General features: G+C 44.8%; 1 protein-coding gene across 2 annotated transcripts in view; it reads left to right on the top strand.

The window, feature by feature from the left end:
* LOC123364801 (amyloid beta precursor protein binding family B member 1 interacting protein) overlaps positions 1-13,507 on the top strand; it is a 103,408-nt gene that overhangs the window by 41,894 nt on the left and 48,007 nt on the right. For both annotated transcript variants that reach the window (XM_045007211.1, XM_045007212.1), the window contains exons 3-5: positions 2,516-2,603; positions 7,359-7,651; positions 11,577-11,654. In XM_045007211.1, the coding sequence (XP_044863146.1) occupies positions 2,516-2,603; positions 7,359-7,651; positions 11,577-11,654 (459 nt within the window). The remainder of the gene's footprint in view (positions 1-2,515; positions 2,604-7,358; positions 7,652-11,576; positions 11,655-13,507) is intronic.

A 13,507-nucleotide genomic window follows, 5' to 3' on the forward strand; every position in this document is an offset into this window, starting at 1 on the left:
TCCTAGAAATGTGGGCTGGAAGGGACCTCGAGAAGTCATCAAGGACTGCCCGCTGTGCTGTGGCAGGACCAAGTAAACCTAGACCGTCCCTGTTTGTCCAACCTGTTTTTGCAAACCTCCAATGATGAGGATTCCACAACTATAAACTGTAAACTGAGTCAACTATAAACTATGGAAATGAAGACAAAAATGTGTTTTACTAATTTGTTGACTATCTGAAAGACATCTAGCATAGTGACTCCTCACCACATGTGCCAAAATATGAATGGCACAACACTGATGGCATTAGGGAATATGTGTATACAAAATATTGTTCTGGAAGGAACTATAAAACAGCATGAGTCTCCTTCTAAACCCAAGACCTTGGAAGATTTCCTACACCAAAACTGATGAGACTGATGAAGAATTCATAGCCAAAAACTTGTTATACTCATTACATTTGTTTTAAATAAACTTATGCTTAATTGAAACCCTTAAACTGTTATCTGGAATTTTGTACGAGGTGCCCTACTTAAAGCCTCTAGTTCAGAAGTCTTTCCTGTTTGTTGAATCCCAGTCTGCCAAATTCAAGACCAAACATTTTGTGACACAGAATAGGAATTCTGCTTGAAGTATCTTGAAAGCCTAGAGGAAAACATGATTTAATATGACAGTCTTGGCTATCGAAACCACAACACGTGGTTCCCTGTTAGCTTTCTGACTTTTTAACAGCTGTAGTTATAATTGAGAATAGGGTCTTTTAGAGTACTTAGTTTCATAGTAAAATATTGAAATGCAAAGCAAAAGTAGTTTTTCTTTTATATTAATTTTTACTTTAGATCTTCCTCATATTCCCCCTCTTTTTCTTAGAACTTTTTCTAAGAACTGGTTCTTCTAGCTTCCTATTTTCCTAAACTATTCGGTGAATTGTATTTTTTCTTCCCTTTTATTACTGCCTTTGGGCCTTATTCTCATTTATCCTGAGGTCTCTATATACCACTCTGGCAGTGAAAACAAGCCAGAAAGTAGATGTAGATATGGCACATTCACAGTGTAAACAGGCCTTAGACAGAAAGGGCCTGATTTTCATTTATACTACCTCTTCATGTTTAATTTTTGACTACTTTTCTGCACTTCCATTGTTTTCTTTTTCAATTTGCCTGTACTTTCTCTGTTTTCAGTTTTCATTTCTGGCCATTATGAAATACCGTTTCCTTTCTTTAAAAAAAAAAAATTAAAACATTTCCTTTATGCATTTGAGCGCTGATCCCGCAAAACACTTAAGAAAATGCTTAAGGTAAAGCAGGCCAGTAGTAAGTGCTTCGCTGGATTAGGGGCCATGATTGCCATTTTTGTCTTCTCTGTTTTGTATATAAACTCCTTTCTTAATTTCACAAGCCCAGATAAAAGGAATTAATCTCATGTGGTTATTTCCTTCCTTTCCTCTATTCACACCCTCTCTATTTTTGCAAGCGTGAATAGTCATCATGCAGAAGAGGCATTTTGACTTCACATTTTCAATTTTTCAGCTTTGCACAAGTTCATAAGAAACTAACATTGTGCGGCTGGGAAATCATAAGAAATAAACTGGTAAAAAAAAGTTTTTATTACTTTTTTTTATGGAAAATTTTCACCAGTTCCAGCCAACCTAGTAAATATAAACACTTCTGGAATCATTCAGCTGCTAGAGCCAGTTATTTTGTCAGTGGGAATTTCAGAGAGGAATCCTTTCTTTGTCTTAATTTTGTATGCTTCTCCTCGTTTTCTAAAGCACCAGTCCCCAACCTGCATTCTTAGGAACAAACTGCAGGCTAGAAATTCTCCCTTTAAAGAAGCCATTCACCCATATAAAACATCATGGAGTAAACAAGACCAACACACTAGTATGTGGGTTTCTGTTTCTTAAGGGAAGAACTGAGTTTGTTAGAATAATTCAGTGTAACATGATCAGTAAACGATGTTCCCTCTAATTTTTTACATCCATGTGCAGAATAAATTTTGTTATGTGCATCAATATGGAGTTGATGTATGGCGGGGGTGAGGCCGAGGGGTTTGGAGTGTGAGAGGGGGCTCAGGACTGGGGCAAAGGGTTGAGGTGCACGGGTGTGAGGGCTCTGGCTGGGGGGTGGGCTCTGGGTTGGGGCTGAGCATGAGGGGTCTGGGATGCGGGAGGGGACTCAGGGCTAGGCAGAGGGTTCAGATGCAGGGGGCAGGTGAGGGCTCTGGCTGGGGATGTGTGCTCTGGGGTGGGGCTGGGGATGAAGGGTTTGGGGTGCAGGCTCCCCCGGGGCTGCGGCGGGGAAAGCGGACCCCCCTCAGCCCTCTCTCACCGCAGCAGCCCAGGGCTGGGAGAGAGTGCTTCTCCCTGCCGTGGCAGCTCCAGGGCCGGGGGAGAGGCACTTCTCCCTGGTGCGTGCCTGCACGGCCCTTGATAGCTGGCCATGCAGCTTTGCAGTTTAGAGGGAACTTAGTCAATAAATATTAGTATCTTAATAATTACATCATCAACTCCTTTCTTTTTGTTCCATCTCCACAGAGTTTAGGAGTGGAAACTGTTCAGCCTCCATCCCCCAAAGAATCTAATAAAGAATATAACTTTACAGTTGGCTTTAAAGATTTAAATGGTAAGTGATTTGGAAGGATTATTTAGTGTTGCTGTGATGTGTTTATCAGTCTTCTGCCAGGTGGAATCAGCATCTTAACAATACAAAACAGAACCAGCTCAAGCGCCTACCCAGTAATCTGAGAAAATTTACCACCAGTCCTTGGCACTTAAGAGACAATACTTCCCCTCTCCCAAGCACTGAGTCTGGGTAACAAAAGAGAACCAAGCAGTAGTTTGCGAAAACCCCACAACCATGTTCAAAAGCATGCCACCATAAGCAGAATCCCAGCCCCACAGTGCATGGGGCAGTGCCCTTTGCCTCAGTTTCCCACTTTGTGGTGGAAAAGTCTGACGAAAAGATGTCCCTTTAACACATCACTCCCCCACCCTCTGTGCATGTGGCTGTCCTTGGTTAGCAAAGACCCAGAGTTCAGAGGTGTGGTCATAGGGGTTCACCTTCTACCCCACAAAGGGTGTGGGGGGGGGCATCAAGCAATGTCTCTGTGGTCGCTGTGTGCCCTTGCTTCTGGTGGTCATGTGCTGCCATGTTGGACACTCACTGCCACTTCTGCAATGCCATGTTCTGAGGTTCCACTGCTTAACCCAGGTCTTCAGTGATTTCAGCTCTTAGTGATTTCACTGGGTAACAGGAAACCTCACTGCCAGTACAGCCGCTGTATTGTCTTTCCTTTCACCACTATCCTGACACCAGGTCTAAGACCCCCCAGACTTGCTTATCAGTGATTCGGCATTGGTAATTACTGTACAGAAACAATGCCTCTGAACAGAGTGATTAGCTCTATCTCTAAACACTAGAGGGGGGACGGTCAAAGGGAGTCTAGGACAATTTGAGCAAAGTCCATACCACCAGGTAGCATAGCAATATAATACAAATCCAAGTCCCCATCACCTGTCTTTCACTGGGATTTGGCATCCCTACTCACTACTTAGAGAGTAAGGTTCAGTTTAGGGCGACCTCCTCAATCAGGGCTGTCTAAGTACCGTTCTGCTGCCCTTTACTCACACGATAAGGATAACCACATGTCATTACTCTTGGACTAACGTGATTTGTAACCCAGCATTTGCCAAATTTTGGCAAAGCAGCTCCACCATGCTGCATATATGCAGAGTAGGCGTGTCTATGCAAACATGGTTCCTGAAGTCTCTTCCCCCAGCTCATCACTAATGTCAGGGGAGAGCTCATTCAGACACTGGTTACATCTAAAATAAACCACAACAATGGAAGAGTAAAAAGCTAAATGTCCATGATGGTCAAAAGCAACCAATGATTTTGGGTATCTCAATTTGAGATGCCTTAAAGAGGCCTGATTTTTCAGAGCGTGGGTATTCAACACTTTCTGAAAGTCGGGCTTGTGAAGGTGTCTCAAGTTGGACACCAAAAAGAGAAATCACTAGTCAGTTTGGGAAATCATGGCTTTCGGGAAATCATGGCCCTTTCATATTTAAATGTTTAATGAAACTGAAAACTAAATCTGGTAATGTTAGTCTGACAGATGGAATCCATGAAAGGAAAACAAGACAGTGTAATGCCATTTGCACTTGGCCCTGGTAGGGAATCTGTATTTTTGGGTATCTGTCCTTTTTTCAGTAGAGATTACTAATAAATACGACTACAGCGTTGAGAGTGTTGGAAACTACATAGGTTAGAATATTGTTTTAATGTGTATGTCACAAAAAATGTCCTAATTATTACAGTACAGAAAGATAGGACTTGTTTAGAAGTAATTTAGGCCCCATTTTAGGAAAGCGCTTAAATACATGCTTAAATTCATCCCAGTTCAGAGGCATGCTTAAGTGCTTCCCTTCAATTGGGGCCCTACAGTGAGCCAGCCTGGGAGAAACACTCAGCCACACCCAGTTCCATTTGTAGCCATTTCTTCAGGGCCCTGCCTATTCTTCAATCTACAGACAAAAGGAAATATGGAATAATAACAAAAGCAGCAGTTCTGCTCTAGACTGGGATTGTGGGGCTCTCTGACCTCCAGTAACTAAAGGGTCGGGATCTCACCGGGCTGTGGGAGAGGCAGGTCCGCAGGGTGTTTGCCCTCTTGCAACCTTCCGCTGCCTCCATAGGAAAGTGTACTCTCACTAGCAGGGCTTTGGAGCGGAGCCAGGAGCTGGAGCGCAGAGCAGTGGAGCTGCAGGTTTTTGCCTGGAGCTGGAGCAGAGCCGGAGCATAGCTCCAAAGCCCTGCTCAGTAGAGCCCTGCACGAATACACATTTATATCTGTGGCTGCGGATATCCGCAGAAGGAAATCGCTATGCGCTGAACTGCAGGGCTCTCCCAAGAACTGCAGTGGCGAAACGAGCAGAACATGAGGCTGCCACTCCCAGGAGCCAGCGCCCCGCACTGGCAGCACCTCCCGTGCGGCTGTACCACCCCCAGCCCCACCCCCGTCTCTTTGAAACAGCTGCCTGCATGACTGCGTCTCCTGTCTGGGGTCTGCAGAGCCGCACCGGACGACGGAGCTGGGGGCGGGGCTGGGGTGGTACAGCCGCACGGGAGGAGCTGCCGGCGCAGGGTGCTGGCTCCTGGGACCGGCGGCCCCCGTTCTCCTCCTTTCACCACTGCGGTTCCCGGGAGAGCCCTGCGGTTCAGGTGATACTGATTTCTATTTGCAGATATCCACATCTGTGCATATAGATTTGTATCCGTGCAGGATTCTAACTCTCAGCTCTCTCTTAGTCCCAGCCAGCCTCATGGGGCTGGAGCCCTCACGGGAATCACATCCAGTCATTAGCTGACTGCTGGGCTTTCCTCCAGAACAGGGCCAGCTGCTCCCTGCCCCCAGCCCTTAAAAGGGACAGACAACCCTGTTACAAAACCACTGTACATAGACACAGCCCTCTAGTTCTTCCAGACTCGCTAGCTCCTGGACTGGGTAAAACCAGATCTTTCTGTCTAATGTCTCCCCACAGGATCTCTTAACTCTGGCCTACATTAAGCAATCATAGGAGGGAGCTGCTGACTCAGCTAAAAACTCCAGTTAAGAGAATTATCTCTCTTAAGTGTCAGAGTTGAAAACACAAAACAAATGTGGACTGTTTAGATCTGTTTTGGTAAAATATCTTAAAATAGAAATTGCATAATTTGAACTCTAACTGAACGGGTCCTCGGAGCCCTGTATATCATTATATGTGGTAAGTTACTGATGCATATCGCACAATGACTGATATAGTATGTAGGAATGTGATTTTCAGATATTATTTTCTTATAGCTTAAAGCCTCGCAGCTTGATTTCCCCTCACTAACACTGGTTTGACACCTGTGTAACTGCATGGACTTAGTGAAGTTACTCCTGTATAAGCCCCTTGGGATTTAGGGAGCACAGTCCCTTTAAAACCTGGTCCTGAGGCAGAGGGTGTTTGGTCCAGAGGGAGCCCTGTGGAGAGAGGGATAATGATGGGGGGTGGAGTGTACTGCATGTCCGCATACAGGCCATCAAGTGTAATTCTAGCACCCTGGTGGCCAAGGTGGAGTCTGCTCTGCTGGTAGCTCTGGCCAACAAAAGGTGTGCGCTGGAACGCAGCAGGGAACTGCCCTTTCACCCCCAAGGCACCTGTTCCAAACCTACCCCAAATAAACACCCCCTACCCCAGAATAGTACAGCTAATACGGAGAGGGAAATTTTTATTTGCAGAGGGATGAATGGAGAAAAACAACTGGGGGAGAAGATAGGGGGAGTGGTAAAATAGGGATACGTTCAACACGAGAACCCATGGGTCCAATGGTACCACAATATAAAAGGATAGACACTGAGCAAGATGCCTAGACTCAGAGTTCAGGAGTCCTGGGCAGAGTTCCAGTCCAACAGGGAGTCCTGGGCACTCCTGGTCAACTTTGGCTCCAGTAAAACGTTCCCCAAGAAATGCCTCTGTTGCCTTCGTCTGCCTCTCTCTGCAAACCCACACAGAGCGACAACCTCCCCACTTAACTAGGTATAGCCTCCCTCCTTATCCTAGTGCAAAGTGACTAGCTGCACTACTCATGGCCCTGTGCAGCTCTGGGTGACAGGGATGCTAGGTCTGGCTCCGCTTTGTCTTTCTCAGGTGATTCCTTCCTGGCACAGTGCTTCTCCTAACTTCCGTCCTGGGACGTCCCCAGTCAGCGCTCTGTCCCTCCCAGGCTCTGGGCTGGTTCTCGGCTGCTTCGTTACATGAGGGCCTGCTGTCTGTAGGCCCTCTTGTCTGGAGCTCCAGACACGCACATACCCCTGTCGCTTTCTACACTATGGAGCTTACAGCAGCACAGCTGTGCCGCTGTCCAGTCTCATGTGTAGCCATTCTATGCCAGCATGAGAGAGCTCTCCCGTCAGCATAATTAAACCACCCCCACGAGCGGCGGTAGCCATATCAGTGGGAGAGCATCTCCTGCCGACATAGTGCTGTCCACACTGGCGCTTTTGTTGGTGAAATTTACATTGATCAAGGGGGTGTTTTTTTTCACACCCCGATCAACAAAAGTTTTACTGACAAAAGCACTAGTGTAGACAGCCTAAAATACTAATACAGTTCTTTTAGAAAGGAAAGTTCCCTTCTAGTCTATCCTTGAGCCTGATCAGCTTAATAATTATCCCCCAAAAACACCTTTTCCGTAGAACCCAAATTAAAATCTCCCTCTTTAAAATTGTCCCCTTTCCCTTAACCTCTACAATTACCATCCTCCTCTACAATTTAGTTTTCACTGAACTGAGTGCAAACTGTTTTTCATGTCATCCACTCTCTAAAGTATTGGGGGGGCGTTTCTTAACAGAATCATTAAGTGCACTGGAGGACAATGACTTGGATGCTTTAATGGCTGATCTGGTAGCAGACCTAAGTGAAGTTGAACAGAAGACAATACAAGCACAGAAAACTTCTTCTCACTGCCCACAAAGTGAAGTCACTCAGCCTTCAACAGGTGTTTGTGCTGCTGCTTCTTATGATTATAAATCAAATGTCTCTGTTATCACCACTGGACATTTTGAGGATGACTTGCCCCCTCCACCTCCAGATCCTGCTTTCGACCTCCCACTACCACCACCTCCTCCTGAACCACTCACTCAGGTAAGCACTGAAGGAACCTTGTACCAAACATCTCCATACCTTGTGCTGTAATTGTGTAGAGGCTGTTTGAGTAGGAACAAGGGAGAATAACCATGAATGAACTTAAATGTTAGCTGTAAAACAACCATAAACTGTTGAATGTTAGATGCCCATTATAGAGCAGGCAATAACAATAGCTATAGTCCATTCCAACTTGGCATGAAATAGCCTACAGTGACACTGTTCCTAGTTGAATACACGTTAGTAGAGTTTAGGAAAGTTTTGATAGCTGCTATATAGAGGCAAATGTTGTCTTTGGGACCTGCAAAGCCTGTGGCCATGATCACATTCTGGCTCGTAAAGGAGAATCTCAGTGTTTCTGGCCTTTATGGTGAGAGATTTGAACAGCCATTGATAAATGCAAACTGATTACTAGGACAGGAAGCTTGTCACTGATTTTTTGGTTTGTTTGTTAGTAGAGAGTAAGGTATTCATGCTGCTCCTCCCACCTTATAGACACCTGCGACTGACCTTTAGGGTCTGTGAAAATCTTGAGTGTAGGTCCCTAGATTTTTGGGAAGGCCCCAGGTTAATTAATTATAGTCCAGGCTGCTGCTACTAATGGTACAATACTAGGGTTGTTGTCAGCTCTGGCCAGCTTCTTGCAACTGACTTGGCTCCTGTGCTCAGCAGCTAGTGTGACCTCTGGCCCTAAGGAGGGCCTGCTCAACTGTGTAAAACTGCACCATTGTCCCGTAGAACACGGGGTTGAGATCGAGAAAGGACAGCATCCTAATCCCAGCTCTGCCACGTCTCTGCTCTTCTAGGTCAGTGGGACTGGGAAGGAGGATATGGAGGTAGATATTACCACATCCGAGGTAAAAGCCAAACTCGAACAGCTTAATGGGACTAACTCGGGGGGCCCAGATAATCTTCATCCAAGAATATTAAAGGAACTGGCACATGAAATTGCAAGCCCAGTAGCAAGAATTTTTAATGAATCTGTAAACTCAGGGGTTGTACCGTATGACTGGAGAATTGCTAACAGAGTTCCTATTTTTAAGAAAGGAAACAAAAGTGATCCGGGTAACTACAGGCCTGTTAGTTTGACATCTGTAGTATGCAAGGTCTTGGAAAAATTTTTGAAGGAGAAAGTAGTTAAGGACATTGAGGCCAATGGTAATTGGGACAAAATACAACATGGTTTTACAAAAGATAGATTGTGCCAAACCAACCTGAGCTCCTTCTTTGAGAAGGTAACAGATTTTTTAGACAAAGGAAACACAGTGGATCTAATTTACCTCGATTTCAGTAAGGCATTTGATACAGTTCCACATGGGGAATTATTAGCTAAATTGGAAAAGATGGGGATCAATATGAAAATTGAAAGGTGGATAAGGACCTGGTTAAAGGGGAGACTACAATGGGTCATACTGAAAGGTGAACTGTCAGGCTGGAAGGAGGTTACTAGTGGAGTTCCTCAGGGATCGGCTTTGGGACCAATCTTATTTAATCTTTTTATTACTGACCTTGGCACAAAAAGTGGGAATGTGTTAATTAAGTTTGCAGATGACACAAAGCTGGGAGGTATTGCCAATATAAAGAGGGGCCAGGATATCCTACAGGAAGATCTGGATGACCCTGTAAATTGGACTCAGAGTAATAGTAATAGGATGAAATTTAATAGTGAAAAGTGCAAGGTCATGCATTTAGAGATTAATAACAAGAATTTTTGTTATAAACTGGGGACGCATCACTTGGAAGTAACAGAGGAGGAGAAGGACCTCGGAGTATTGGTTGATCACAAGATGACTATGAGTCGCCAATGTGATATGGCTGTGAAAAAGCTAATGCGGTCTTGGGATGCATCCGGCAAGATATTTCCAGTAGAGATAAGGAGGTGTTAGTACCGTTATACAAGGCACTGGTGAGACCTCATCTAGAATATTGTGTGCAGTTCTGGTCTCCCATGTTTAAGAAGGATGAATTCAAACTGGAACAGGTACAGAGAAGGGCTACTAGGATGATCTGAGGAATGGAAACCCTGTCTTATGAAAGGAGACTCAGAGCTTGGCTTGTTTAGCATAACCAAAAGAAGGCTGAGGGGAGATACAGGGAGCAATCATAAATATATCAGAGGGATAAATACCAGGGAAGGAGAGGAATTATTTAAGCTTAGTACCAATGTGGACACATGAACAAATGGATATAAACAGGCCATCAGGAAGTTTAGACTTGAAATTAGATGAAGGTTTCTAACCATCAGAGGAGTGAAGTTCTGGAATAGCCTTCCAAGGGGAGCAGTGGAGGCAAAAGACATATCTGGCTTCAAGACTAAGCTTGATACGTTTATGGAAGGGATGGTATGATGGGATAGCCTAATTTTGGCAATTAATTGATCTTTGACTATTAGTGGTAAATATGCCCAATGGCCTGTGATGGGACACTAGATAGGGTGAGATCTGAGTTGCTACAGAGAATTCTTTCCTGGGTGTCTGGCTGGTGAGTCTTTCCCACATGCTCAGGGTTTAGCTGATCGCCATATTTGGGGTTGGGAAGGAATTTTTCTGCAGGGCAGATTGGCTGAGCAATATTTTTATACTCCTCCCTGGTCATTTGAAAATATCACCAGTAACTACAAACTAGAGACTCTTCCCTGAGGGCAAGGAGAATGGGAAAAACTGAGGAGAGGCAGCCCTGAATTTGGGGAATTGGCAGAGGATCTTGAGGGAAACGGAGGTCTCAGCGTTACATTAGTAGCCCATCATGATCTCAGAAGTCAGAGGTGGTCACCAACCTAAGTGTAGCCCCTTATAAAGATATATTAGAATAGTCTACTCGCAAGGTGACAAGGGCATGGAGAACTGTTGGAAGGTCCATGTCGGAGAGAAACAGTCATAATCTTTATATCACCCACAAAGGAAAACAGGCACTTCTAGCTGTTACAGTGACTTGGGATTCAAATTGTGCATGATGTGGTTGCAAACCAGGTGGTCAATATGATCCTGGAAATGCTTGTTCTCTGAGCCCTAAAAGGCAGAAATTGAGAGGAAATAAGTTTGCTATTCCGTGCTACTGTCCACAATGCTGTGTCATTCAGCAGCCAGACTGCCCCCCGAGGTGCAATCACTTTTTTCCCTTTACAAGTTCAGTTCAGACTTTACTGCCACATCTATTGTATGTTAGTTATATCCATGTGAGCATAGGAGAGACCTGTCTCCATGTTCTACAGCAATCTGTGAGGCATTGTCCAAATCATCTCACTATCCTGTGAGAGATCCATGGCTGGGCGACAGAGAGCCTTTGTCTTGTGAATGAGAATTACATTTTGGGCAAACGGGGGCTAAGCCATCAGTGTCCATTGATTTAGTGTAGCTGGCATCTGTGCCAATAAAGTTTCCCTTGATAGGCCTTGTGATGTTGATCTAAATAACTATGAACAGCTATTTATAGACTCATAGACTTTAAGGTCAGAAAGGACCATTATGATCATCTAGTCTGACCTCCTGCACAATGCAGGCCACAGAATCTCACCCATCCACTTCAATAACAAACTCCTAACCTATGTCTGAGTTATTGAAGTCCTCAAATTGTGGTTTGAAAACCTCAGGCTGCAGAGAATCCCCCAGCAACTGACCCGGGCCCCACGCTGCAGAGGAAGGCGAAAAACCTCCAGGGCCTCTGCCAATCTGCCCTGGAGGAAAATTCCTTCCTGACCCCAAATATGGCGATCAGTTAAACTCTGAGCATGTGGGCAAGACTCACCAGCCAGCACCCAGGAAAGAATTCTCTGTAGTGACTCAGATTCCATCCCATCACAGACCACTGGGCATACTTACCTGCTGATAATCAAAGATCAATTGCCAAATTAATTGCCAAAATTAGGCTATGGCACTTTGCTCATTTATTTAACAGAGAGCCTTTGAATATCTTGCTGTTATTTCAGGAAGAACTAGAGACACAAGCAAAAGCCGACAAGATTAAACTTGCATTGGAAAAACTGAAGGAAGCGAAGGTTAAAAAGGTAGGACTTAAAATATTGAAATTCTAACTTAATATACAGTTGAATGTGTATATGTGTGTGTGTATATATATATATATATGTATGTATGTCAGAGTTCATTGTAATACATTATAAATAATGTTAGTCTTCATATCCTTCCTTTATTTTTTGTACATTTTAAAATGTACATTTAACATTATATTGTACTCGTAGTTGACATCAGGTACTGGAGGAACAATATTCTATCATTCTACCTCTGACAGAACTGAGAAAGTTTATAATTCTTAGTTCCAAAATCTGGACAAAGCCCAGTATCCTTATAACCTGTTTTAAGGAATTGGAGTCTATGATCAAATATTATTCAGTTACCCTAATCTGATACCAAAAATTTGAACCTGTACTTTTCCAAAGCAGTGTGTATGGATTTAGCCAGATTGCTCCAATGGAGTTGCATTGCTAAATCCAGGGGCGGCTCCAGGCCCCAGCACGCCATGTGCGTGCTTGGGGTGGCAAACCGCGGGGGGCGCTCTGCCGGCGTCGCGAGGGAGGCAGGCGGGCTGCCTCCGGCGGCATGCCTGCAGAGGGTCCGCTGGTCCCGCGGCTTCGGAGGACCTCCCGCAGGCACGCCTGCGGCAGGTCCGCCGAAGCCGCGGGACCAGCGGACCCTCCGCAGGCACGCCTGCGGCAGGTCCGCCGAAGCCGCGGGACCAGCGGACCCTCCGCAGGCAAACCGCCGGAGGCCGCCTGCCTGCTGTGCTTGGGGCGGCAAAATCCCTAGAGCCGCCTCTAGCTAAATCCCCTCAAGGCACTTTGAGATATAAGCAGTACAGTAAAGAGCCGAGCCTCAGGACACCTAGAATTCCAGTTGAACTCAACAGGAGCTGCAGTGTTCAGCTTTGAACTCTCACAATCCAGTCTGAGTAAGGCATGAGGGGAAGAGGCTGCCAGAGACCAGAGCCAAAGGGCCTCTGGACACACAGTGCAGGTCTCCTATGAATTTTGGGGTGTCTATGTTGAAACAATTCCCACAGAGAGAGAGAGAGAGACACTCTCCCCAGAGGACACGTTAAGGGAAATTTCTCCAAGGAAATCTTCTCCGAGATTTCCTCATTAAAAGGTTCATCCTAGCCCATCTTATCTCTTTTACCTGCATAATAAGTGATGTCCGTTTGGGCAAACAATTTATTTTGCATCTTTTCAGTTTTTGCAAGATATTGAATATTTAAAGTCAGAGTATTTTAGAAGTTAGACTGTGATGATCTTCCTATTGCTAAATACCATCTGTGCTGTAATTAGTGTCATACTATGAAGTTTAAGGGAAATTAAAACAAAATTCTAGAGAGAGAGAGAACCTTCTTTCATTTCTAAAAAGAGGCTGTTAAACACCCTGTGGCTTAGAGCTGTGAAACTGGTGTAAAACGCTGCAGGCTGTGAACAGTCAAAGAACTGGAACCAGACATTACTTCCCCTTGTTTCCTAAACACGTTTTAGATTTTGCATGTCCAACATACTTTCTTCATATTCTCCACCGCAGCTGGGCTCCTTATTTTAGAAAAAAACATGTTGGGGTTTGAAATCAGAGCAAACATACAGTTTAGCTTTTTGATGTGCTTTTCTTTTCCAAGGCCAGGTAGGTGAGGTAATATCTTTTATTGGACCAAGTTGTGTCAGTGAAAGAGGCAAGCTTTCAAGCTTACACAGAGCTCTTTTCCAGGTCCTTCTTTTCAAAAGTCTGTATGGACATTTCCTTGTTGCTCTTAGTTCTGTGGTATTACCTCTGCTTTAGTAGAGATTTGCTCTGCTGCAGAGTCTCTTATGCAAACATTTTAAAATTAGTATTTACTAAAGCTACAGCGTTGGGAGAAGTTCTCCCA

This window comes from Mauremys mutica, chromosome 2, assembly GCF_020497125.1.
Source record: "Mauremys mutica isolate MM-2020 ecotype Southern chromosome 2, ASM2049712v1, whole genome shotgun sequence".
NCBI lineage: Eukaryota > Metazoa > Chordata > Testudines > Geoemydidae > Mauremys > Mauremys mutica.